The following is a 24686-nucleotide window of genomic DNA, read 5'->3' as shown; positions in this document are numbered from 1 at the left end:
TGAGAGATCAGGGGCTTTACCCTCCTTCTCCAAAAGAAGGTACCCCTTCGAAGAGAAGGATGCGGAACCTTGGGATAAGATCCCCAAGGTGGACGGGACTGTGGCAAGGTCATCGAAAAGATCTTCCCTGCCCTTGGAGGACTCTGGGGTCCTAAAAGATGCCCTGGATAAAAGAGCTGACTCCTTCCTGCGCCACACGTGGGAGGCGGCGGCAGGTGGCCTAAAACAAGCGGTGGCTAGCACCTGTGTGGCGAGGTCCTTGATGGTGTGGCTCCAACAGCTGGAAGACCAGCTTAAAGATAAAAAGGTCTCCAGACAGGCAATACTTGCAGAGCTACCTCTAATACAAACAGCATCGGCCTTCCTGGCCGACTCTTCAGCTGACTCGGTCAGACTGTCAGCTAGGGCAGTGGGACTATCCAACGCAGCCAGGCGGGCCTTGTGGCTCAAAGGTTGCCCAGGCGACCTACCTTCGAAACAGAAACTGTGCTACCTCCCATGTGATGGTAGACTCCTGTTTGGCCAAAAGTTAGAAGACCTGTTGGAAAAAGCAGGCGATAAAACCAAAGGATTCCCGGGATTTTCGGGGGAACCAAGAAGATTTAGTTTTCGGAGGAGAAAATTTAACCGGGGTCGTCCTCCGGGAGACAAAAAGAAATGGGAAGCCAAGTCCAAAAAAGAATCGGGCTACATGTTTGGAGGACCATCCTCGAGTTCGAAGAGATCCTCCCAATGACGCCAGGCTGGAAGAGGGTGGAAGGCTTTCCCACTTTCTTCCAGCTTGGGATGCGATAACAGCAAACCCCTGGATTCTGAAAATTATCAGTGGGGGCCTGAAGATCCGGTTCAGCCAGACCCCCTGGCGGACCTTTGTGGTTACCCCCCTACGAAAGGTCCAGGAAGAACAATTAGCCCTGGAAACAGAAGTGTTAGAGTTAGTAGGAAAGCAGGTCCTTCTCGAAGTACCAGCAACACAGAGAGGGAGGGGGTTCTATTCCCCACTATTCATGATAAAAAAACCAAACGGGTCCTTAAGGACCATCATCAACCTCAGGAGTCTGAACCAAGTAGTAGAAAACCAGACTTTCAAGATGGAGTCAGTAAGCTCGGCAGTGAAGCTCTTACATCGCAACTGCTTTATGGCTGTAATAGAATTGAAGGACGCATATTATCACGTCCCAATCCATCCGGAGTATCAGAAGTATCTGAGAGTAGCCCAGTTTATTCAGGGGAAGCTGAGGCATTTTCAGTTTGCTGCCCTACCCTTTGGCCTCTCCATTGCCCCGAGAATATTTACGAAACTAATAGCAGAAGTGACAGCCTTCCTACGGATCAAGAATGTAGTGATCGTGCCATATTTAGACGACTTCTTGATAATAGGGAAAACAGAAGCCCACTGCTCCAGTCAGCTCCTAGTGGTCACGGAAGTGTTGCATCAGCTGGGGTGGTTAGTAAATTTCCAAAAATCAAGACTAACCCCCTCCAGGACTCAGACCTTTCTGGGTCTAATCCTAGACTCTCGTCGCCAAACCTGCTTCCTCCCAGAGGACAAAATCTGCAGGTTGATTGCATTAGTCTCGAAGGCCATTCAAGCTCCAGAGATGTCTCTGAGAGAGGCAATGTCCCTCCTGGGTTCTATGACGGCCTGTCTCCCAGCAGTAATGTGGGCCCAGGGGCATATGAGGCGGCTTCAGTGGGAGGTCCTGTCAGCACAGAGGTCCTGCAACGGGCATTTAGAAGGCAGGCTCTCTCTCTCCCCACAAGTAGTAGATTCCCTTTCGTGGTGGACAGTCAGGGGAAATCTAACCGCAAGCGTTCAATGGTCCAGACCAGTAGATCGAGTAATTACGACCGACGCAAGCAGTTCCGGATGGGGGGGTCATCTGGCAGAACTCGCAATACAGGGTCACTGGGCTTACCACGAGGGGGGAGCATCCTCAAACTTAAAGGAGCTTTTGGCCGTAGAAAGATCCCTCAGGGGCTTCCTCCCTCACATCCAAAATCACCATGTCCAGGTCAGGTCTGACAACCGGACAGCAGTAGCCTATGTGAATCACCAAGGAGGGACAAGGTCACGCCCTCTGATGGTGGTGGCAGACAGGATCCTTGGTCTAGCAGAGCGAAATCTCCTATCCCTCAGCGCCCTTCACATAAAGGGGATAGAAAACGTGAAAGCAGATTTTCTAAGCTGCCATACCCTAAGACAGGGGGAGTGGGGGTTGAACCCGGAGGTCTTCCATCAGATTGTCCAGTTATGGGGGCAGCCAGACATAGACCTGTTCGCCACAAGGGCAAACAGAAAGGTGCAGAGATTTTGCTCCCTAAATCCAGCAGAAAATCCCCATGCCGTAGATGCCCTCCAGATTCCTTGGGGGTTCAGGAAGGCCTATGCCTTTCCGCCATTAGTGATGATTCCAGTAGTGGTGAGGAAGATCCGGGAGGAAGGCGCCAGGGTGATTTTGATAGCCCCTTTTTGGCCCAAGAGGCCTTGGTTCTCTCTGCTTCGGCTAATGTCGGTGTCAGATCCCTGGATTCTACCAGAGAGGCCGGACCTTCTCATGCAGGGACCAGTATTCCATGCCCAGGCCAGGGGGTTCCATCTTTCGGCATGGAATTTGAGAGGTCGCTATTGAGTAGCAAGGGGTTTTCACCAGGCTTAGTTTCTACTTTATTGGGGAGCAGAAAACCAATTACAACTAAGATTTATAGCAGTGTTTGGGGTAAATTCCTAGAGTTTATAGATATCCCGCTATCGAGCAAACCTCCGATCAGAGGGATCCTGGAATTTCTGCAAAAGGGGCGGGACCTGGGTCTAGCTACAGGGACCCTTAAGGTTCAAGTTTCAGCTTTGGGAGCACTCTACAATTGTAATCTGGCTGGGAATAGGTGGATCTCGAGGTTTATCAAGTCCTGTGCCAGAGCAGGACCGGTTAGATCCTTGGGTGTTCCTCCTTGGGACCTGAACTTAGTCTTGAACGCTCTTACTAGTGAACCATTTGAACCTCTACACAAGGTTTCTCCAAAAATTCTCACCCTTAAGACCATCCTCCTAGTGGCCTTAACGTCAGCCCGTAGGGTGGGTGATCTGCAGGCCCTTTCGGTTAATCCTCCTTACACACAAATCTTTGAGGATAGGGTCACCTTGCGGCCAGATCCAGCATACCTTCCCAAGGTGGTATCTAGATTTCACCGTAGTCAGGAGATTGTGCTACCCTCGTTCTGCAGCAATCCCAAGAACCCAGGGGAAGTCAGGTTCCATAGCCTAGATGTTAGGAGGTCCCTGCTACAGTACATTCACATGACTAGTCTGTGGAGGAAAGACGGTTCTCTGTTCCTGGCCTTTCAAGGGTGTAGGAAAGGTCACGGGGTGTCCAAGGGTACCATCTCTAGGTGGCTCAGGGAGGCCATTTGCTTAGCCTATACGTCCACAGGGGTTCCAGCCCCGGACAATGTGAGGGCTCATTCCACCAGAGCCGTTGCAACCTCCTGGGCAGAGAGAGCAGATGTCTCGATCGAGCAGATATGTAGCGCTGCTACTTGGTCTACACCATCCACCTTCTTTAAGCACTATCGGTTGGATCTATCCTCTTCTGATCTCACCTTTGGGAGAAGGGTACTTCAGGCGGTGGTCCCTCCCTAGGGTGCTCATAAATTCTCCAAAATTCTCTCAAGGTGTGCTGTCATGGGAGAGGGGAAAACACCAAGGTTACTTACCGGTAGCCGGTTTTTCCTGAGCCCATGACAGCACCCGTAGTTTCCCCCCCTTATTTTTTCTATGTTTCTCACACCCTGGTGTGCACTGTTTGGGGTGGTGTGTATATGTATATTGTGATGTTGGTTATGTGCCTAACCTGTTTAGGGAGGTCCTCTCAATGCTCTGTAAACAACTGAAGCGAGGGAGAGGTACCGCCCTTTTATTTCAGACGGTTTCCTGTCCTTGGTGGGGCGGATCCTCTCTCTCAAGGTGTGCTGTCATGGGCTCAGGAAAAACCGGCTACCGGTAAGTAACCTTGGTGTTTTTTTCTCATTAAAGTACACTCTGCACCCCATCTTGACTGAAAAAAAAACAGAAATGTAGAAATTTTTGCAAATTTCTAAAAAAGAAAAACTGAAATATCACATGGTCATAAGTATTCAGAGCCTTTGCTCAGTATTGAGTAGAAGCACCCTTTTGAGCTAGTACTGCCATGAGTCTTCTTGGAAATGATGCAACAAGTTTTTCACACCTGGATTTGGGGATCCTCTGCCATTCTTCCTTGCAGATCCTCTCCAGTTCCATCAGGTTGGATGGTGAACGTTGGTGGACAGACATTTTCAGGACTCTCCAGAGATGCTCAATTGGGTTTAGGTCAGGGCTCTGGCTGGGCCAGTCAAGAATGGTCACAGAGTTGTTCTGAAGCCTCTCCTTTGTTATTTTAGCTGTGCTCTTAGGGTCATTGTCTTGTTGGAAGGTGAACCTTTGCCCAAGTCTGAGGTCCAGAGCACTCTGGAAAAGGTTTTCATCCAGGATATCTCTGTACTTGGCCCCATTCATGCTTCCTCCAATTGCAACCAGTTGTCCTGCAGCTAAAAAACACCCCCATAGCATGATGCTGCCACCACCATGTTTCACAATCCCATGTTTCACTATTGGGATTGTATTGGGCAGGTGATGAGCAGTACCTGGTTTTAGCCACACATACCGCTTAGAATTATCAGCAAAAAGTTCTATCTTCGTCTCATCAGACCAAAGAATCTTATTTCTCATAGTCTGGGAGTACTTCATATGTTTTTGAACACTACGCAGGCTTTCATATGTCTTGCACTGAGGAGAGGCTTCAGTCGGGCCACTCTGCCATAAAGACCTGACTGGTGGAGGGCTGCAGTGATAGTTGACTTTGTGGAACTTTCTCCCATCTCCCTACTGCATCTCTGGAGCTCGGCCACAGTGATCTTGGGGCTCTTCTTTACCTCTCTCACCAAGGCTCTTCTTCCCACGATTGCTCAGTTTGGCTGGACGGTCAGGTCTAGGAAGAGTTCTGGACCTCCCAAACTTCTTCCATTTAAGGATTATGGAGGCCACTATGCTCTTAGGAACCTTGAGTAATGCAGAAATTCTTTTGTAACCTTGGCCAGATCTGTGCCTTGCCACAATTCGGTCTCTGAGCTCCTTGGGCAGTTCCTTTGAGCTCATGATTCTCTCATTTGGTCTGACATGCACTGTGAGCTGTGAGGTCTTATATAGACAGGTGTGTGCCTTTCCATATCAAGTCCTATCAGTTTAATTAAACACAGCTGGACTCCAATGAAGGAGTAGAATAATCTCAAGGAGGATCACAAGGGCACGGACAGCATGTGACTTAAATATGAGTGTCTGAGCAAAGGGTCTGAATACTTATAACCATGTGATATTTCATTTTTTCCTGTTTTAATAAATTTGGAAAAAATTCTACATTTCTGTTTTCTTTTCAGTCAAGATGGGGTGCAGAGTGTACTTTAATGAGAAAAAAAATGAACTTTTTAGAATTTACCAAATGGCAACAATGAAACAAAGAGTGAAAAATTTAAAGGGGTCTGAATACTTTCCGTACCCACTGTATATCAGGGATCCATTCACTATAATGAGGCTGCAGAGTTACCCTGGACTCCGTCTGGCCTCTGTTCAGTGGTGTCCTTCTTTTCAGAAGTGCATAAAACTGTTGGCAACCGCTTTTTTATGCACACCTTAAAAAACGGGCACCGCCAGATAATAGGCCAGACAGAGTCCACAATGTCCCCATCTGCCTCATTCTAGGGAATCTTCCGCTGGGGGTTCCTTCTGAATCACGTATTTTAGAGATTTACACAGAAACCCTGGTGTAAGCGCTCAGCGTAAAGTGCGGAATAAATGTGAGCCGAGCCTTACTACGATCCTTGGGAGGCAGAATGAACAAATCAAGTGAAGAATTGGTTTTATTTATTTTTTACACCATTCCTCGTGCGGTATAAGTGATTACACGACTTTATTCTTCGGGTCAGTGCGATTACAGCGCTATCCGATTTATATCGGGTTTTTATGTTTGGCAGCTTTCACAACACTAAAAGATGCTTTTTATTGTAAAAGCAAATTTTTACATCGCCATATTTTGAGCGCTATAATTTTTCCTTATTTCGGCCGACAGTCATGTGAAGGCTTGTTTTTTGCGGGACAAGTTGACTTTTTTATTGGTACCATTTTCGGTCAATTGACATTTTTTGATTTGTCTATTTTGATTTTGGGAGGCAGAATGAACAAAAAAACAGCAGTTCGGGAATTCTTTTTTTTTGTAATGCTGTTCTGCGTGTGGTAAAATTGATATTATTCTTCGGGTCAGTACGATTACAGCTATACCACATTTACATAGTTTTTTTATGTTTTGGTGCTTTTATACAATAAAAATTAAAACAAAAAATTTTTTTTGCATCGCTTTATTCTGAGAGTTATAACTTTTTGATTTTTCGGCTGACGGAGCTGTATGGCAACTTGTTTTTTGCGGGGCAAGATGATGTTTTCAGCGATACCATTTTCATTTACATTCGTCTTTTTGATCGTGTTTTATTTCACTTTTTGTTCAGCAGTATGATGATAAAGCATAGTTTTTTTGCTTCATTTTTCATTTATTTTTTTACATTGTTCACTGAAGGGGTTAACTCGTGGGACAGTTTTATAGGTCAGGTCATTATGGACGCGACAATATCAAATGTGTACTTTTTTTTTTTTTTTTTTTATACAAATTTATTATTATATATATATATATATATATATATATATATATATATATATATATATATATATATATATATATATATATATATATATATATATATATATATATATATAAATATTGTTCTTTATTTTGTGATTTTTTATTAACTTTTTTTTTTATATTACTTTTTTACTTTGTCCTAGGATTTGACATCAACTTTCCCTACCTGATCGCTGATCTAATACCCTGCAATGCTTCTGCACTGCAGGGCTTTAGATCGGCGACTGACAGGCAGGGAGTAGGCGTATCAACTCCTGAGCTCTAAGCAGGAGGTCACATGCCACCTTCCCTGATGGACCCCGCTGCCATCTTGGGACCCGGGGTCACATTGGAGACGATCAGCACAACGCGATCTCCATCTTGTTGTGCTGATGAGAGCAGAGAGGGAGCTCACTCCTTCTGCGATGCTCCTCTCACTGTCACTATTGACAGCGGCGTCAGAGGGGTTAAATGCCTGCAATTGGTGATAGTACCGATCGTTGGCATTGCTGCTGGTATATAGAGCGGACACCCGCACTCGATCACGGTGGCGCTCGGCGTGAGCCCATGCGGTTGTAAATCAGTATATATACATGGCGGTTTGCGGCAACACAGCTCCCGCAGCGCCGTATGTATGCGGCACATGTCGGGAAGGGGTTAATCACTTAAAATAGAGAATATTGATGCAAGTTTGATATTGCTGTAATCAGACTGATGTGGAAAATAAAAGGTTACAACACAAAAGTGAAATATTCCCTGGTCTTAAAGGAACTCTGGCAGTACAGAATGAGTGTACAGGTGCTCAGTGCATGATGGCGGGGCCAAACATTTAAAGGGGTTGTCCAGTCTTAACCGCAGCCAGTGGGCGTGGCCTCGCTCTCCATACACTTGTATTGAGCGAGGCTGTGCCCTTTAGTCGCACGCACCCACTGGCTGTCCATGTCACTAGACAGTGTGTGGCCGCGGGTACGTATAACTTATATACATACCCTCCAATCCCGGGTCTGAAATCCCTGCAGCACACTGTGCCTGCACTGGGGGGATTCGTAAGTCTCCAGTCACACAGAGTGACTGCAATCTTATCACTTTAGACCGAACAACCCCTTTAAGTACACCTTCCCACCTGCTTGTTTTCAGTTATCTCCGCTCTTCTCTGGCTCTATAAAGCCAGAGCTGTCAATCAAAGAAGATGGGGGGGGGGGGTTAACATCCAGTAGGTGAGAAGGTGTACTTAAATGTTTGACCTCGCTGTGAAGCCCCAGAATGCCTGTACTTGATTTGAACAGTCAACCTGTGCTGACAGTCCCTTTAATAATCACCTTCTTCGAACTGGAGTTGTGCATTTAAAAGAGGTATTCCCATCTCAGCCATTCATTGCTAAGATGAGAATGCTTCTACATATATGTATATATGTGAACAAACATCGGCCTTCATATTAGTAATTAGGTTACTAGACAACCGGTAAATACACTGTGCCTGTAATCCATATGCCTACTCTGAAATATCATAGTAAGAATCAGGAGAGACAGAGTAAATATCCCGCCGAGTGGATGCCCCAATATCATCTTCTGCTGCGGCCCTCCACATTACCTCCCATCATATCCAGTGGTAAGCATTACATGTGCGACTTACCCTTTGAATTAATGGATTTAATATTAAGTCACATGCATTATTTCTCTGACCTGATTCAAGGCTTTCACTCGATATGGCATATGTTGCTGTGATATGGCAATCTTTATTGGGGGGCATGTGATAGGGTGCAGCAGTCGTTTCTCCCAGCACACTGCACTTTGTCTGTCATGACTATTTTGTGATTGAATATTTTGAACTTTATATTTGTATTAAATAAAATATCTATTTTATGCCCTATTTACTCTGTTTCTCCTGCTTCTATATATGTATATATGTGCAGTGGGCACAGGCAGTCAGGACTACGGAAACTTGCTTTAGACGAATGCTTGACATCGTGCTACTAGCTCTCCCAGATTTAATCTATGAGAGAACCTGACCGCTAGTACTTGGAGTAGCCATCGTTTTAATAAAAAAAAAAAAAAAAAAAAAAAAAGAGAGAACTCCCTTTTTTTTTTTTTTTCCTCCAGATCTGATCATTCATAGTCAAAATTTTCAATTCATGAGTAAAATTTGTCTTTGAATGCAGATTTTCCCAATACGGAGATAGGAGATGGCAGTTGGTGCTGATAAACATCTATGGAGAACTGTGTCATCTGAGGGGAACTTGCAGGACAATATTGATGTCTTCATCTACCCCCCACCTTTCCACCTTTTATGAGCACCAACTGTTATTTTCCCCAATACTTGAGATAGGGGATTAGTATTCACGAAGCACAGATTTTACCCAAGAATTGAGAATGAGAGATCAATCTAGGAGGACAAAGAAGTGGATTTCTCCGATGAGATATATTAGAGTTGCTCATTTTCATGTGTGTCACTGGCTTTTGAAATAAAAATGAAAAGGGTTACGGTTTCAATCTACTACAGCAGCAGCACCACCACAGGTCAAACAAAGTATTACACTGTTCCTTTTGAAATCAACGAGCTGTTCTGTAAAACAAGGTCCTTGAGAGATAGAAAGATAGAGAAATGTTCTCTAAAGCTGCTTTCCACACTGTCAAATATGTAAGCTTTCCTTTAAGATGGACTGGACCACCCATTAATAACATAAAATTACCTAATAAGAATATTTAAAAATACAGACAAACCATTTAAATTAATGGGTGTTGATAGCCAGACTTTCAACACTCAGAAGATCACCACCGGGACTCACTGCACATATTAGGGTATGTTCACACTGCATCTTTTTCTGGAGCTTTCTGAGTAGCTCATCTCCTAAAATCGCCGGAAAAAGGGATCTCAAAATGCTCAAAAGAACCTATTAGTTTCTATGGAGAAAACGATTCACTGTTTATATGTTGAGGCTTTTGAACTCTTTGAAAGTCTGGAGCATTTTAAAGATGTCTGGTTGGCTAAAAAAGTGCAAGTCACTTCTTTGAAGCAGCTTCTGACTGAAAACATTCCAAACTAGGTAGACGCCAAAAAAAAAGTTGCAAAAAAATAACAAAAAACAGTACAACAAACTCTCCAAAATGACATCCGGAAAGGAAAAACTCCCCCAAAAATTTCCTAAAGAAGGAGCGTTTCCTGAAGCGTTTTCCACTTGAAAACTTGTAGTTTTTGACCGCCAGAGAAAACTGTGTGAACATACCCCAAGATATTTTCATTGCTGAGACTGTAGTGGTTTTCTAAGCTGCTGTTATTACTCTCCTGTATTGTAATTGAAAGTCTACAAAATTTAGGATTTTACTTTACTCATCAATCAAGGCAAAGGGGTTGAGGAAATCAAAATTGGAACATGATAAGTCAAGAAATTGTTACCAAAGTTGTTGGATAATTTCTGTAGAATTTAACTTTGGGATGAAATGAACTATTAAAAAGGAAATCTGATTTTATTCAGACATCTTGAACATCTGCAGATATATATACCGGTATATATATATTTTTTTTTTATTGTGTATTTACCTCCAAAACGTTTTTGTTTTAATCTTTATTAGGACTTTGACTTGGTGTCAAATGAACCAGTTCCAGGACCAAACCATGGTGGTCCTATTGTTGTTCCCACAGCAGGAGAGGAAACTCCATATAAACCAAGACATATCATGAAGGATCTATCTAGGAAAAGTAGTAGTATTTCCTTAGAAGATGAATGTAATACAAGACCAAGATTTTTCGATGTATCAAAGAAAGACAGTAAGAGAGACCGTAACAACTCCTTTCTACAGACTCAGGGTGAAATCGACAGGTCCTCAGGCTTCTTCTTGAACAATTATGTTGTAAGGGATCTTGACAAACTCTCATTACATAAGTCTTCATCCAACAACCATTGCAAAAATGGTTGTGTATCCGCTAAAGACAAGCCCAATGCCTTATCTCATTCCTGTATTAAATCTGCTCAATCATGTGGTAACAACCTATTTGACAAACAATCTGTGAATCTAGGACCTTTATGTTGCTCTGGAGTTTTTCCTGATGATGATGAAGATGCAAGTCCTTTGGAGGGAGGAGGATTGCAGAACATGCTTGACACAGAAAACTTATTACCACTCCATGATCCAGATCTTTATATTGAAATTGTAAAAAATACCAAATCAGTCCCTGAATACTCAGAAGTGGCATATCCAGATTACTTTGGTCATGTACCTCCATTTTTTAAAGAGCCTATATTAGAAAGACCATATGGTGTACAAAGGTGAGTTACAAATATTCACAGCTCACTCAATTCTACACAAATAAGTTGTGGGTAAAAAAGTAATTCCATGCAAGAGCTGAAAATTCAGGCCTGACTACAACTTAGTGCAATATTCCTCTTAATTTCATGCTGCCACTCTAAGAATTAGAGAGTTGTAAAAGCTTAGTTATGAGGAGTTATTTGGTTTGGACCCTTACAACAGGCAAAATGGTCTTTGTTAGGACCCTAGTTATTACAGTAAAGCATTGAGCTCATACAATTGTGTTGTGGGAACCGGATGGTCTAACAGAAGGAGCCCCCTCCACCTGTCAAACCCCCTTAGACGCTATGGTCGCTAATGACTGCAGCATTTAAGGGGTTTAATGAACAGAGGCCAACTTTACTACACAGTGCCAATGCAGTCTTTTTCTTAATCCGTACCCTTGTTGTCCACTATTCAAACTTCCCCTTCTCAATCTCTCTTTCCCAGTAAAATAAATAACACAGTAAAATAATAACACCTTTTTTCCCCTCTAGTGTCAGCGCCATTCCAGTGGTTTCTTCACTGGCTCTCCCGGGGCTTGCATGACATTATGTCACGTAATGCCTGTGGCCAATCAGTGCTGGCTTCACTCTCCTCTTTTTCGGACGCATTTGACATATGGATGAAGTGAGAGAGCAGCCACTGGTCTGACTTCCTTCAGATATCTGATTTGTCCAAAGGAGAGGAGAGTCAAGCCATCAATTATTTTACCGGTGAAAAACATAGTGATTGAGAAGGCTTAGACCCAAAATCACTAGTAGGACATGGAATATGTTGCTGAACTCTGGGGATATGAGACTATTTTTGGCCTTTAAATCCAGAGAATGAGACTCTGTAGCTCCTTCCTGAGTGCAATGGATGTGCATGTGCTTGGCCTCCACTCTTCGTTGTCAGTGGTACTGCCAAAGAAGGCAGACTACAGTGCCCGTTGTAAGGTGGTTAATAATTGTGCCACATTTAAAAAGGTCTGCCTGTTTGACTTTTTTTGTGCACTTGCTATGAGAGGTTATAAATTTCAAATTTCTTAAATACTGTTTTTTTGTATATTTTTAAATATGGTACACCATAATTTTGCGTCAATTTTTAATTTTACCGAGGGAACTTTAATTCATGGTCATTCCTAACCATTACCTTTTTTAATATTTTACTCCAGGACAAAGATAGCTCAAGATATTGAAAGAATGATTCATCCCAATGACATAATAGATCGGGTTATCTATGACCTTGATAATCCCAGGTAAGGTGCTATATTACAGTGAAGTATTGAATCCACGTGGTGATGTGCTGATAAAAATGTTTTTTTTGCCAAAGATCAAAGTGTTACTTTTCTAAATAAAGGGTCATGAATGCATTTTCACTGGAAATCCTATTTCTGTTTCTACTAACATGAAAGATACAAATCTGAGAAGTGTAAATTTCAACCAACCATGCATATTGTCCTCCCCAGCGTGGCCTGAAAAAGGCAATGTCAAGTGGTTTTATAGAGATTACAGCACCCATTGCTTATTCTAATAAGACATTCTTTATCTGTACTTGTTTGATGTTTCTGTATTTTTCGTGGATACCCCATATAAATGTAGTTCGTATTTTCATGTTGTTTATAAACCTAAAACATATTATTTGTTAAAAAGGTTACTAATTTGAAATGAATGTGCCTTTCTTTGTATTTTTTTTCAATTTCAAACCATTTTTTCTCATTAAATTATTTAAACTAGAAGATGTTGGGAAATTTAAATGGATTATCCCATCAGAGGATATTGATGACCGATCTTCAGATACATACAATCAATATTATCAATACAAGATCGATGTGTGTCTGACACCTGGCACCTCCACCTGTCAGCTGTTATTTGTGGTGGCCGGACGTAAGCTTATGGAGTGAGCTGCGCTGCTTCATTCAGTGTGTAGTGGCCGCTACTGGGTACTGTAGAACATCTCCTATTCAAGTGATTAGGAGCTGTTCTACCCGGAGCAAATAATAATAGCTGATCTATGGGGTGCCATGTGTTTATAGGACCTATCCTAGAAATAGGTGATCAATATCCTCTAACCAGACAAGCTTTTTAAGGATTAGACAGCCATTCCTATTTATGTATCTACAATCAGAATCACTCTCCTAATTGGTAGGAGTGAATGTTGGTTAATAGAATCAAAAAAAACTACTAGGAAATGTTATTTCCCCTGGACTCCCTGGTGCTATGTTTGGTGCATAGTTAGTTTCCAAAACCTGTTTTTATATTGCTAAGAGATGAGCAGTGCATCAGTGGGGATAGAAAAATATTTAGATTTGAGAGTCCTCAGTGGTGCACATCGCACAATCAGTGGGGATATACATTTTCTATCAAAAGCAATTTCCTATCATTCTAGTGTAAGTTACTTTAAGTGAACCTACACAGCTATTCTGGTAGGTAAAATTAAACCCACTAACAGCAGCCAATGGGAATGTAGTATGTAATGGAATGTAGCAGGTATTACTCCTATCAAATCTAGTACACATAAAGGGAATATATCACCTATATTATTTTGTGATAATTAAAACCGGTCAATGAAACAATGTTTTTACCAATCCGTTTTTTTTTTTATTATTTTTCTGATAGATGTTTTTACTCTTAATTCTGTACATTATGGGGCAGCCATCTTGCTTAAAGGGGGTATACTCAAGTAAGCAAGTTTGCAATTGACTTGCTTTTTCCACCTGCTGTCATTCTCAAGCAATGAGCGATTTTTTTTCTTTTCATAGTGTAGAACTGGCTGTGCGCAGTAGCTACATTTCAGGAGAGAGGTTACCTCTTAACATCCCAGGAACCTCTCTCCTGACCATTGAGTTCTATACAGCAGTTTCTCCTCACCTCCCTCCCCTTTTTCTCTTCTTCTCTTGCAACATCACCAGCCTACAGGTTTCAGAGCATGTCTAGTCACAGCTGTTGAGAGATGTGTGCTTATTCAAATGCCTTGTTATCTCTTTGTAAACATTGTGATAGCAGTGTAGATTTAGAACAAACCATTGAAAGCAGCTGAAAGTGCCTGTACTGCATTACTTAAATATGTCCATCATCCCCTAACTCCCACTGTATACCACCAAAAATACCTGTCAGGGGCGACACCGGCAAGATCATGTAATATCCCACCGCTATTGGCAAAAGAGCAGTGAGCGTATGGCGTACACACCTCCGAATTCCAACGCATGGAATATGTGTATATGCCCCCGTAGGGTCACTGCCACCAACAATCAGTTTTAAATATTCAAATACAATACAGACCTGATTGGACGCCTGCTTTCTGGTAGCATATGGCTTCGGGGGAGGGCCGATTACTAAACAGAAGAAACAGAACTATTAAATTTTATATTTAACACAAAAGGGAGGCAGTGTTTTATGAAAAATATACAAAGATTTTACAAAGGGGGACAATGCAATACAGAATATACAGTGACACAAAATAAAAAGGGATTAACGGAAGAAACTTACTAGACATATCGCATAGATGATTCAGTTTAGCTGGAGGGAGGACGCTCAAATGGACCGTTATCGAACGGGACCCGTGCTTACAAAATATGTATCTATCGGCATGAGTATAGATCCATCTTCAGCTGGATCTTTTATGCTGAAGGGGGGGCCCTGCCCACACACGCCCCTGTGATGACCTCACATGGGCTGGTCTCGGCCCTTCATGGTTTTATTAAAATCTCTAATTTCTGCGATAACTTCTCGCTGGTTGATCGCAGAAGTTAGCAAGTGACGTCATATTTCTTATTGCAAATTTACTTTTCTTTAGAGACCAGACATGCCCTGGCTGCTGTCCATTATTTTGGCACTTTTGCGTGATCGCTCACAGGCAGGGCGTACAGATACGGAAAAATATGCGTATTGTTCCTTAGCTAACCCTGCCGCTAAAAATGTGTCCCATTGGAATTATAGAACCTCCGATATTCCGTATTTCATGTCGGTGCCTACAAGACTGCAGTTCGCACACATGTGCAAATGAGAATGTTCTGGCTATTGTGGAAAGTGAGATGGATTTCCTTTGAGGCTTAACGAGCGGTTTCCTCTATAGCCAGGTGTCTTCTCATCACAGGTCTCTGTTACTAAGAGCTACAGTCGTATGGTAATTAGCATGGACAATTGAGTTTGCCACCTCTCCTGTGTACTGCGATTTGCATAGAGACAGCTCTGTAGATTGCAAGCTCTTCTCCTTGCCAGTAAGATAGGGGAGGGGGGATAAGTAAGAGGGATTTAGAGGGAGAGAGAGATCTTCAGCATTTTGAGCTTAAAGGGAACCTGTCACCATTTTTTTTTACTGTGTGAACCAATTCCACCACCTTTCGGAGTGCCTGTACTGCATTACTTAAATATGTCCATCATCCCCTAGCTCCCCCTGTATCCCACCAAAAATACCTTTTTATTTTCTCCCGTGCTCTACGTAAATGCCACCTGTGCCACCTCTTTGCCCACAAAAGCCATCCTCCAGCTTTGATTGATGTGAATGCCGTGTCCAGCGTCATCCACGTAGCTGAAAGAGAGATCTCGCGCCTCTGTATTAGCATCGTCGGCTAACACAGGCGTACTTTGCTCTGCCCTACTGCGGGCAGAACACAAAACATAGCTGCCCATGTGCCCGGGACACGTCATTACGGCTCCTTTTTACCAGAACCAATTCGTCGGAATTAATTTTCCCGGGCGCATGCGCAGCTATGTTTTGTGCTCTGCCCGCGTTAGGACAGTGCAAAGTGCACCTGCGCTGTCCGACGATGCTAATGCACAGGCACGAGATCTCTTTTGGCTATGTGGATGACGCTGGACGCGTCATCGACATGAATCAAAGCCGGAGGATGGCTTTTGGGGGCAAAGTAGCACAGATGACGAGAAATGACGCTCATCAGACCAGACCAAAGGCATTTACATAGCGCACGGGAGAAAAAATATAGTTATTTTTGGTGGTATACAGGGTGAGTTAGGGGATGATGGACATATTTAAGTAATGCAGTACAAGCGGTCGCTTTTTTTTTTTATCCCTTTGTCAGACGATTGCTTTTGCTGTATAATGCAACTGAGAAAATGTCAAGAAAATTCTACTAGAATGGCTAAACATATGGCTAATCAGAATCACTTTAATGATGGCAGCTGTGAACTGAGTGCTATTTCACATGAATTTAAATGTGATTTTCTAATTCTGCACACAACTACATCCCTAATTCTAAGGGGGCATTCACACTTATGCAATTACACTACTTTACTTTTGCTATTTTTTATTTCCCCCATGAAAATGATTTAAGTTTTTCTCAATGGATATGTACATATTATGGGTGACATTAAAGGTGGAAAAAGTTCTGAAATGATTATTCTTGGTATGTTTTTTTTTTTTTTCATGATAAAATCTTGGCATTTTATCAGGGATGGGTGTGTAGACTTTTTATACACACTGTACGTCATTACAAACAGTCTGGAATATATACAGTAATTGTAATGGACATTTTATTGCGTTCACCTAATTTCACATTTTTCCGGTTGAGGATGGATTTTACAGGTTTTGTTCACACACTTCAGATTAATCTTGGCTTTGAAAGATTATTCAGGACTACTGAGGATTAACATCATCTTTCCTTCTTCTTAATGGAATGCAGCTGTTCCGTACCGGATGAGAGTGAAGTTCTCAAGTTCAACTCTAAGTTTGAGTCTGGAAACCTGCGGAAGGTTATTCAGATAAGAAAGTAAGACGTCCTCCTGATTCTCTCGCCACAGGAAGAGTGTTTAAAGGGACGAAAACTGCACATGTGATTTTATTTTTCAGACATGAATATGATCTCATCTTGAACTCTGATATAAACAGCAATCATTACCATCAGTGGTTTTACTTTGAAGTGAGTGGAATGAGGACCGGGACTGCTTATCGCTTTAACATCATCAATTGTGAAAAGTCAAATAGTCAGTTTAATTATGGTAAGACCAAAATATGCAGAGGTCTATGTAGGTTTTCTGATTGATAATTGAAAAAGTTCTCTTCTCTGGACGTGTTACTTCTGACTTTTAGTGCGGTCTGCAGTTTTAGCAGGGCAGTATCGAGAAGCCGAGAAAATAAACAATAGATATAAAAACAATCCTCTCACATTACTATAGATGTCCATACACATTAGACCTTCTGATGAACCGCCTGATCACGTAATGGATATGGGCGGGGCGCGCGTCTCAACTAACCCATGAGGACAGTTGTCGAAGAAGGATCAGGCATATTGGATTTAAACATGTTCAAGTATTTGTTTTCACAGGAGATAGCAGCTTATTCCCCTCTCCCCATTGAGAACACATGCATATTTGGCTGAGCTCAGTGGTATTTGGGCAATAGCTGTTTCAATTACATGGCCATCCATGTGCACAGCTTGTCCATAGCTTTTACTGTGTGTATGTGTTATCTTGAACATACGTACAGTTATGGTCCGTGAGCTGAGATCTTGAATATATATTAGCATGTTTTAGCTTGGTTAACTGCAGTTTCGACATTAAGATGAAGGAGACATAACCCCCTTTTTCTAGGTTTGACTCCTGGAATCCCCATCTGATTCGTATTCAATTTGTGCTTTGTAATAAGATATTGTTACTGACAAAACTGTTCAGTGCTGCACCGCCGTAAATTTCCTCCCTCATCGGTCTACCAACCTGTGCACTATGTTCTGCCAATGATATAAAGGCCTCCATATACCTTGTGTGGTCTCAAACTTTTCCCCAACTTGTGATGTCTGTTTGAGAAAGAAGGATCCATCATGTCTGACAATCCTTTTGTTATCCCTGAGATAAGCCGCCAGAAGAATCTGTCAGCGACTCTAGCATAGAGGACACAGGAGCACACGACTGAGCCTATCATTCCTGTGTGGGGAAGTTAGGAGAGATAGCTGGGGATGGAATGATCTGCGAACAATCATTTGGCCGACCGTTATCTATTTTGCATAAGACTAACATTCTCCATAAATTTTTCTTATGCTGCACCAGTTTTTTGGAATGCACCACCATAGACCATCAGATAATTTCCTAGATACTGGTTGATGACGGACTCACGAGGCTGTGTATAATTTCCCATTTTTACAAAACCTTGCAGGACCATTGTCATGTTCTTAATTTTTTGTCTCCATCCTTTTTCTTCATAAATGTTGGACTCTTATGCTGCCCTGTGTGATTTATTTATTAGTTTTCTTTGTACATATACCCTCTAAATGGTAGTAAAGTGCTGTGAAAAATGTTGGTGCGATGTAAATTCTGTTATTAATATATATTTAGAACTATTAAAGGGACTGCAAAAGGAAGAATCGTTTAACAATATAATACAGCTGCCAGCTATTAGGTGACATATATTGGTTCTTGTCATTTTTTATCAAATCATACATGTTTTAGACAACATTATAGATTTTGTGCTTTTCTTTTTTGTGGTTGTACTACCTTAACAGCCCTAAATGTTGAGAACGAGGCAAATTTCTGAGGGTCCAGCGAAAGATTTTTATTGCATAGTTCTCTTGGAGTTTAAACAGTTATCTCAGATATATCAATTTGTTAATAACCAATAGATTTAGTAGTAAAATATATATTTTTTTTATTCTTTTTTTTAAATTTTATTTTATACAAAGGTATGCAGCCCCTTATGTATTCTGTACAGGAGGCATTGGCTTCCCGGCCTTGGTGGATCCGTGTTGGAACAGATATTTGTTATTACAAGTAAGTAAATTATTTTTGTGATAGAACTCCAATTTACTTGGTGATGCCTAGCCTCATCTTCTTATCTACATTTTTCTAAGTGTATGAAATATATGGTGTGCCTACATTGTATGAAAGTACTGGAAAGAAATAATTTTGGGTTTTGTACACCTTTTTTTTTTTCTTTGTTACCATACCAAGATCACTTTCCAAGCTAAACTTCAAAGTACTAAATGCATAAGGGCTCTTTCACACGTCAGTGTGTTCAGTACGTGTGGTGACAGTTTCCACACTTACTGGAGACACTGACACACGTAGTCATATTCAAATTAATGGGTCTGTGCACATCTCCGGGGGTTTTCACGGACCGTGTGTCCTTGTGATCCACACGTGGACATGTCCGTTTTTGGAAGACCGCACGGATCACACGGACCTATTCAAGTCAATGCCATCTGTGTGACACGTACCGACGCCTGGGAATCTGTGTACAGTTAGCGCTGTTCCCAAGTGCCGGGTGCTGAACGCTGCCCTCATCATGGTTCCCTGCCAGCGCTGCGATCAGCACCAGCAGGGACAGTGATGAGGGTAGTAGTGTCTGCTCCCGCAGTGTCCACCTGTGTCCCCCGCTGAGTGTCCCCTCACTGAATGCAGCTCCGGGGCACGCTCGCTGCAGCGGCTCATTCTCCCCAGCTCCTCTGCTGATCAGTCGCATGGATGGGGGACACTCAGGACAGGTGAGTATAAGGAATTTTTATTTTATGCTTATTTTTATACAGGTGGACACTGCGGGAGCAGACACTACAACCCTCATCACTGTCCTTGCTGGTGCTGATCGCAGCACCAGCAGGGAACCATGATGAGGGCAGCGTTCAGCACCCGGCGCTTGAGAACAGCGCTAACTGTAGTGCTGATTCCCAGGTGCCGGTATGTGTGCTCCTGATGGGGCACCCGGGTGGCACATGGTTGCCACATGTGTGGCAAACTGTTGCCACACGTGTGACACACTCGGACACATGGGACACTGATATCTCCAGTACCGGTTTTACCGGTACTGGAAATATACAGACGTGTAAAACCGGCCTAAAGCCGTAAAGCAGGCAACAGATGAGCGGATCGATTTGCGGGACACGGGTACAGTGTCCAGGTCAATTGTACCTGCTGCTAGACAGGAGGCCCGCGGATGTCTTGCCTTCCGGCGTCCCAGGCATGGCTTTTGATTAGGTAGGTCTGGCACTACGTCCTCTTTGCGTCACGTTGCACAGATGACATTGCGCTGGCCCTGAAGTATGAAGTGCCGTGCTGTCTAGCAGCAGGTACCACTGATCTGAATGGTGGACTGGAGTCCTGTGAATTGATCCACTCTCTAGTAAAGTAATCTCTAGTAAACGGCATATTAATTTAGGAAAAAAGAAATACTTTCCAGCAAAATCAGGCTGCATGTATATACTTGCTTTCTGTGGTGTTAACTTGTATGTTTTCCCCGATAGAAACCATTTTTCCCGAAGTTCCATAGCTGCTGGGGGTCAGAAGGGAAAGTCCTACTATACCCTGACATTTACTGTCAGCTTTATGCATAAAGATGATGTCTGCTATTTTGCATATCACTATCCTTACACCTATTCCACATTAAAGGTAAGATTTTTCATTCTTCTGTGTAATGTTTGCCATTAAATGTATTATTGCCGACTATTGTCTAACAATAGCCAATGTTTTATTTTCTTGTTTAGAAGCTATTAAAGCTAACTGTGAATTCAGAGCAAAAAAATATAAAACCCCTTAGTTTCCCTAGTAACATAGTTTTCTGCACTCAATTTTACAAATATCTTTCACTGGTCATCCATATACAGATTGTATATGGATGACAAGTGTGATAAAAATCATCCCACTCTCCTGGATGAGACATTATTATTATTTTTTTTTTAATACGCTTGTGTTACCCCAGCCTTGGAGACAGTTTGTCACAAGGTTTTTGCTACCCCATATGAGAGTAGCATGATGTAAAGGAGAGACCTAGATTCCAGTGATGTATCACTTACATGCTTGCTGCGGTTTTAATAAAATCCCGTACCAATAGGAGAGGGGATAAGTTACTGACTGTTTGGGGTCTGACTGCTGTGACCCCTCCCCAGTAATCCAGAGAACTGCATTCTGCAGAGCCCCAACTGAATGGAGCAAAGTTTATGGAGTCTGTGCACCCCCACTCCATTCTTTGTCTATGGGACTGACTAAAGAAGGCTTTACTATGCTATATTATACTGTGCTATACTTTACTGTGCTATATCAAGCAAACAAAAGTAAACTGACAGACAAGTTAGTGGGTACATAGTGGCTGACAACTCCATGACTTTAGGTAACAAGCAGTCTATCTCCAATAACTCAGCATATCAGCTCAGTTACTGTACGTTAGCACTGTACATATGCCACTAAATAAGATAAAGTGACTTGACGTAGTCAACTATACCGTTCCTCATCTTAAACTGTATTATTTATTAGATTTTTTTTTTTTAAAAAAACTTATGTAACCGAATATAGGATAGATTTCACAAGTGCATTTAGTTTAAATAGATTGTACAATTTTTTAATTTTATCTTTTCATCCAGAACGTTTTCTTTAGGCCTCATTCAAACATCCATGAATTATAAGTGTTTTTGATGGTTAGAACACATACCTATATAAATCGACACATTTTTTTGCTGCAAGAAAATTATGGAGACCTATTGGAGTCACGTTTGAAAATTATCCATACAAGTCTATAAATCCTAGATCCATCAGTAACCGCACACAACTATGGACATCCAGCTATGGGAAGCTATATAAACGTAATGCCCAGCTCAGAAAAGAGAGGCCATGCCCTTGTGTGCACTGAGGGCAAAACCCTAAAGCCAAGCCAAAAGACATGAACTGGGGTATAAGTTGGTATACATGCAACGTGGCCATTGAACAGACAAAAACTAAGATAGAAATAAAATGGACATACGTCAGTGGAAATCCAAAATTAAGTCCTATTGTTGCAAACTGTGCGAATTAATACAATTTACAATTGTAAAATATTTTTTAAAAAGCCGCATACTCAACTTCCCAATTTTTTGCCACTCCCATGTTGGTGCTAGCTTGGACCCCCACCAGTTTATATATCCCATCTTCTGGTGATGACATATAGACACATGGTCACTACAGTCTATTGGGCAAATCTGCACCAAAATTCACAAGATTTGTGTGGTTTTTCCCTGCACCTTCTTGTGGATTCTCTGTGGAAATCTTACTCGCTAATGCTATTTTTTTTAATATTTTAGAAAACAATTTGATGTTTTTTGTTTCCAAAGATGCACCTTCAAAAACTGGAGTCTCTGCACAATCCCCAGCAGATCTATTATCGCCATGATGTATTATGTGAAACACTAGCCGGAAATGGATGCCCGGTAGTCACCATAACTGCTATGCCAGAGTCCAATTACTACGAACATGTCTATCAGTTTCGTAAGTAGAAATTGTCTCCCAAAAATCATTTATTTCCTTCCAGAGATCACCTTTCAGCTATGAAGAATATTCTGTACAGATCCAGGCCTCCTCGGCCGGTGATTTGCACCACTTCAGACCACCGATGATGGCTCTTATAATTGAGTTAAAGTGCATTATTTCACTACAGTGGAATGAGGGGGCTTGAGAATAAAACAATGCTCTTAGGTAAAGTGAATATGTCTCTGCATCTGATAATGCAATCTTCATATAAAAATTAGATGAGAATCCTCCATAAAGCAGGGGCTTGCCCTCTTGCCATATTGGCCATTCTTACATGCTTTTTGATGGGGTATGTATTTTTAACCTTCATTGTCATACATACTTATTTAGATGGGGAAAAGAAAGATTGGGCGTGTTGGATTTCTTTCAGCGGCTTACTCATCACTATGAAGAACACATTAACGATGGGTTTATGGGTGTTCAGCCAACAGCTATCCTTATTGCGTAACTGTCGAAAAACTGATCCTTTTTACAAAAAATATTAATTCTATATGTAATTTGTATATAGAGTTAGAATACTTACCATACAAGCATTCACTGGATCTAGGCATCATTTTTACGTTTTGTATAATGTTTGTTAAAATAATTTCTATGGCTATTGAGCCTAAACCTCTGATAAACCATAATTTATAAAACAAAAACTATGTCCTAAAAGAATTGTATTTTTACATTTTTTTTTTTTATTTGTACAGGAAACCGTCCCTACATTTTCTTAACATCTAGGGTTCATCCAGGAGAGACGAATGCTAGCTGGGTAATGAAAGGCACGCTGGAATTTCTTATGGGGAACAGTCCCACTGCACATCACCTCCGGGAATCTTTCATTTTTAAAATTGTTCCTATGCTTAACCCAGACGGTGTGATCAATGGGAAGTAAGTAGCTGGTATTAATGTAGCAAAATTATCTAAAAAATAATTTATTGTGTAGTTCGAGGAAAATCAGTAAGGAAATAATGAAGGGTCTTACAAGGGTCTTTTTTTTTTTTTCTTCCCAGCCATCGTTGTTCCTTAAGTGGAGAAGATCTGAACAGACAGTGGCAAAGCCCAAATGCTGATTTACATCCTACAATTTACCATACCAAGGGCCTCCTGCAATATTTAGCATCTATCAAGCGTGTTCCTCTGGTATGTAATGCTGGAATAGAGAATAAAAACCTGTATTGTGTAAATTCACAACCGTACAGAGAAGAGCACCAAATACTGTCCCTGGATCGTTAATTCCTTTGCGACCATATCATGTAAATTTACGTCATATGGGCACAGGGAGTGTATATGGCAGGCTCAGAAACTGAGCCAGCACCATATCTGGCAGATACCGCCCATGTCATACAGCTAGCACCTCCCTGTAACAGCAGCAACCAGAGATGGCTGCCATCTCTGCTGTTTAACCATTCAGATGCCACTGTCAATCACTGATAAAGCCAGATCTACTGAATGCCCTCATGGTTGTCCACAGCCTTTGACCTTTGGCTTGGCTTCAAAGGAGAAGGTAATGTAACTAAATTCTGTAATATTGCAGTTTATAATAAAAGCAATCAAATGATCATAGGTTTAAATTTTAAAAGAAAAAAAAACAACAGCACAAAAAGGTATCAATAAAAATGTCTACTCGGAGTGCAAAAATCAAGCCAGGTCCATCGATATAAAAATTAAAAAGTTATGGGTCTCAGAAAAGACTAATTTTTGTTTTGCAGTGTTTTAACATTAAAATATAAAAAAAAGTTTGCTATCACATTAGTTGTACTAAACTCAAGAATCCTATTACCAGACCATCCAATGAATTTTATAAAAACAAAAGCCAAAATGCAATGTCGGAATTGCGTTTTTTTTTCTTCCTGTGTTCTTCAAAACTACAACTTATCCGACAAAGAACAAACCCTCCTATGTCTATGTCCATGAAAAAATCTAAAAATGATGGTTCTTAGAAGGGAAAAAAACACAATCGCATTACATATGAATTCACCATGGATTTCACACTACTACATTAACCCCTTCCCGACATTCGATGCACTGGTGCATCCAGTGTATGATGCTGATTCAGGAGCTCCGCTTGCACCATACCTGGCAGATGCTGGCTGTGTTACATAGCCAGCATCTACCTCTTAACAGCTCTGCTCCACTATCTGTTAGCCCCTTAAATGCTGCTGTCAATCTCTGACAGCAGAATTTGTAATGCATGGATTGGGTCTCTCCGTTTCATGCGCCAATGCCCTGTTCCCCCAGGATTGCAGTTTTTAGGTCTTGACTAGAGATGAGCGTTGTTCTACTCGAACTGTTCGCCAATCTCAAATTCGAGCTGTTTTGGGCGGTGTTCGAGCCGTTCGGCGAACACGAACAATTTGAGAAAAATTCGGCTGTTCGAGGTTATGTTCGATAACTGTTCGTGCACCAAAATCATAACTGGATTTTTTCTCAGTAATGATGAAAATTAATGTTAATACGCAGTTTGAGTGTACAGCGGG

At 41.8% G+C, this 24686-nt stretch overlaps 1 protein-coding gene across 3 annotated transcripts in view; it reads left to right on the top strand.

Moving 5' to 3' along the window:
• AGTPBP1 (ATP/GTP binding carboxypeptidase 1) overlaps positions 1-24686 on the top strand; it is a 189108-nt gene that overhangs the window by 108127 nt on the left and 56295 nt on the right. For all 3 annotated transcript variants that reach the window (XM_073670940.1, XM_073670941.1, XM_073670942.1), the window contains 9 exons: positions 10313-11007; positions 12183-12266; positions 16650-16736; positions 16817-16965; positions 18639-18726; positions 20193-20337; positions 22029-22182; positions 22917-23097; positions 23220-23349. In XM_073670940.1, the coding sequence (XP_073527041.1) occupies positions 10313-11007; positions 12183-12266; positions 16650-16736; positions 16817-16965; positions 18639-18726; positions 20193-20337; positions 22029-22182; positions 22917-23097; positions 23220-23349 (1713 nt within the window). The remainder of the gene's footprint in view (positions 1-10312; positions 11008-12182; positions 12267-16649; positions 16737-16816; positions 16966-18638; positions 18727-20192; positions 20338-22028; positions 22183-22916; positions 23098-23219; positions 23350-24686) is intronic.

This window comes from Phyllobates terribilis, unplaced genomic scaffold (genome assembly GCF_046119375.1).
Source record: "Phyllobates terribilis strain yellow unplaced genomic scaffold, ASM4611937v1 Scaffold_1__5_contigs__length_1240528914, whole genome shotgun sequence".
Taxonomy (NCBI): Eukaryota; Metazoa; Chordata; class Amphibia; order Anura; family Dendrobatidae; genus Phyllobates; species Phyllobates terribilis.
The sequence above is the reverse complement of the archived record's forward strand: the minus strand, read 5'-3'. Positions and strand labels throughout refer to the sequence as shown.